The sequence below is a fragment of the Rhagoletis zephyria genome, unplaced genomic scaffold (genome assembly GCF_001687245.7).
Source record: "Rhagoletis zephyria isolate East Lansing unplaced genomic scaffold, Rhagoletis_zephyria_1.1 Rzeph_scaffold_02792, whole genome shotgun sequence".
NCBI lineage: Eukaryota > Metazoa > Arthropoda > Insecta > Diptera > Tephritidae > Rhagoletis > Rhagoletis zephyria.
This window is the reverse complement of record NW_016159876.1, coordinates 73,383-74,988: the sequence shown is the minus strand read 5'-3', so window position 1 is coordinate 74,988 and position 1,606 is coordinate 73,383. Positions and strand designations below refer to the sequence as shown.

Below are 1,606 nucleotides of genomic sequence, written 5' to 3'. Positions count from 1 at the left end.
AGCCACACAACTCAGCAACACGAAGAACACCAGCTATAACAGAAGTGACACAGAAACATACGAGGCAGTCAGCACTGAGCTGTGGTCGTGAAGGCACAGCTACAAACGAATAGCGCACGACTTGTTTATAGGCGACTAAACAAGGCTTGTCTATTCAAGGGTAGAGTGCCGCCACTTCGCAGTACACCGTGAGTCAGCCGACGGCGACGCCAGTTCGCCCACCAGCACAACGCCGAAGTCACCCAGCAGCCGCGCACCAACGGAGAAGCGCCGAAGTCACCCAGCAGCCGCGCACCAACGGAGAAGCGCCGAAGTCACCCAGCAGCCGCGCACTAACGGAGAAGCGCCGAAGTCACCCGGCAGCCGCGCTCCAACGGGGAGCGCCAGCAGTCTACGCGTCAGTAACGGAGCTGTGGTCGTGAACGCACAGCTACAAACGAATAGCGCTCGACTTGTGGATAGGCGACTACACAAGGCTTGGCTATTCAAGGGTAGAGCGCCGCCACGCCACAGTCCACCGCGAACACGCGCGACAGCGACGCCCGATCGTGGGATAACAGTGCGCTGGCATAGCAGAGCGCCGACATCGCACAGAAGCAGAGGGCCGGCATAGTAACGCCGACGTCACATACTAGCAAAGCGCCGACACAGCAGCGCCTGGTAGCAGGGCACCGACGTCGCACAGAAGCAGAGCGCCGACGTCGCACAGCGACAGAGCGGCGATACAGCAGCGCCGATAGAATAGCACCGTTAGGAATTTACGTCCCGTTAATGATATTATGTTTGTAATGTTAAGAATTTCCACGTGATAGAGAATAAGCAGCAATTAAATAAAGTACTATTTGCAAAGGCTCCACAATATAAATTTATTGTAACGGACCCTGGGCACGGCGAGTATACCCCAGCATAGAAAACAGAAGCATCGGGGCCTTAATAGGAAAACGCTTCGTTACAATACACACATATTGTACAAATTCAAAAATATGACGTTTATACGTCGCGACTGCCCGTAGTTTTATGGTTTTGACTGGTTCCTCACTGTAATATCTTCGAATAGCTAGAAGAGTTTCTTACAACTTTCTACTCAAAATTTCCAAGCCTCAAGTAGCGTGCTAGCTTATCTGTCGATTTTCTTTCAGCAGGTGTTGATTTATCGTCAAACCTGATAAACTGAAGAATGGGGGCAAATCTGGTTTGTGCCATGGCAGCATGTAGAACTCGCATCTTTTTTCCACATTTCGGAAATTGCTTCTTTTCATGACGTGACCATTTTCTAACTGACTTTTGCATCTAATTCACCTTCTTCTTCAGAATAACCATCGGAATATTCACTGGCAACATCACTTTCTTCAGAATTCACTTAAAGATTGTACTCCGATTTCGATGTATTTCCTGGTGGAATATATTCATCATCTGTTTGGTTCTACACATCTTCCGGGCGAAGGAGATTCCCTTGTACCGGGTGTGCACAACACACATGTGTGTTAGTACCCAAAAACCAATCGATAGTGGCGATAGTGGTATCGATTACGTCATCGTTAGTTTTGCATCTCTACCTCGCAACTTTCTCAGTCACAATATGAGATGCATTGCTCTGCACTTTTTT

At 49.1% G+C, this 1,606-nt stretch overlaps 1 protein-coding gene across 1 annotated transcript; it reads left to right on the top strand.

Annotated features, from left to right (window-relative positions):
* Nucleotides 1-164: 164 nt before the first annotated feature.
* LOC108367727 (uncharacterized) lies at nt 165-639 on the top strand (the record flags this gene model as incomplete). The annotated part of the gene is made up of 2 exons (XM_017622415.1): nt 165-237; nt 276-639. Coding segments are annotated over 2 exons (411 nt in total), but the record flags the coding sequence as incomplete, so codon positions are not given.
* Nucleotides 640-1,606: the final 967 nt, after the last annotated feature.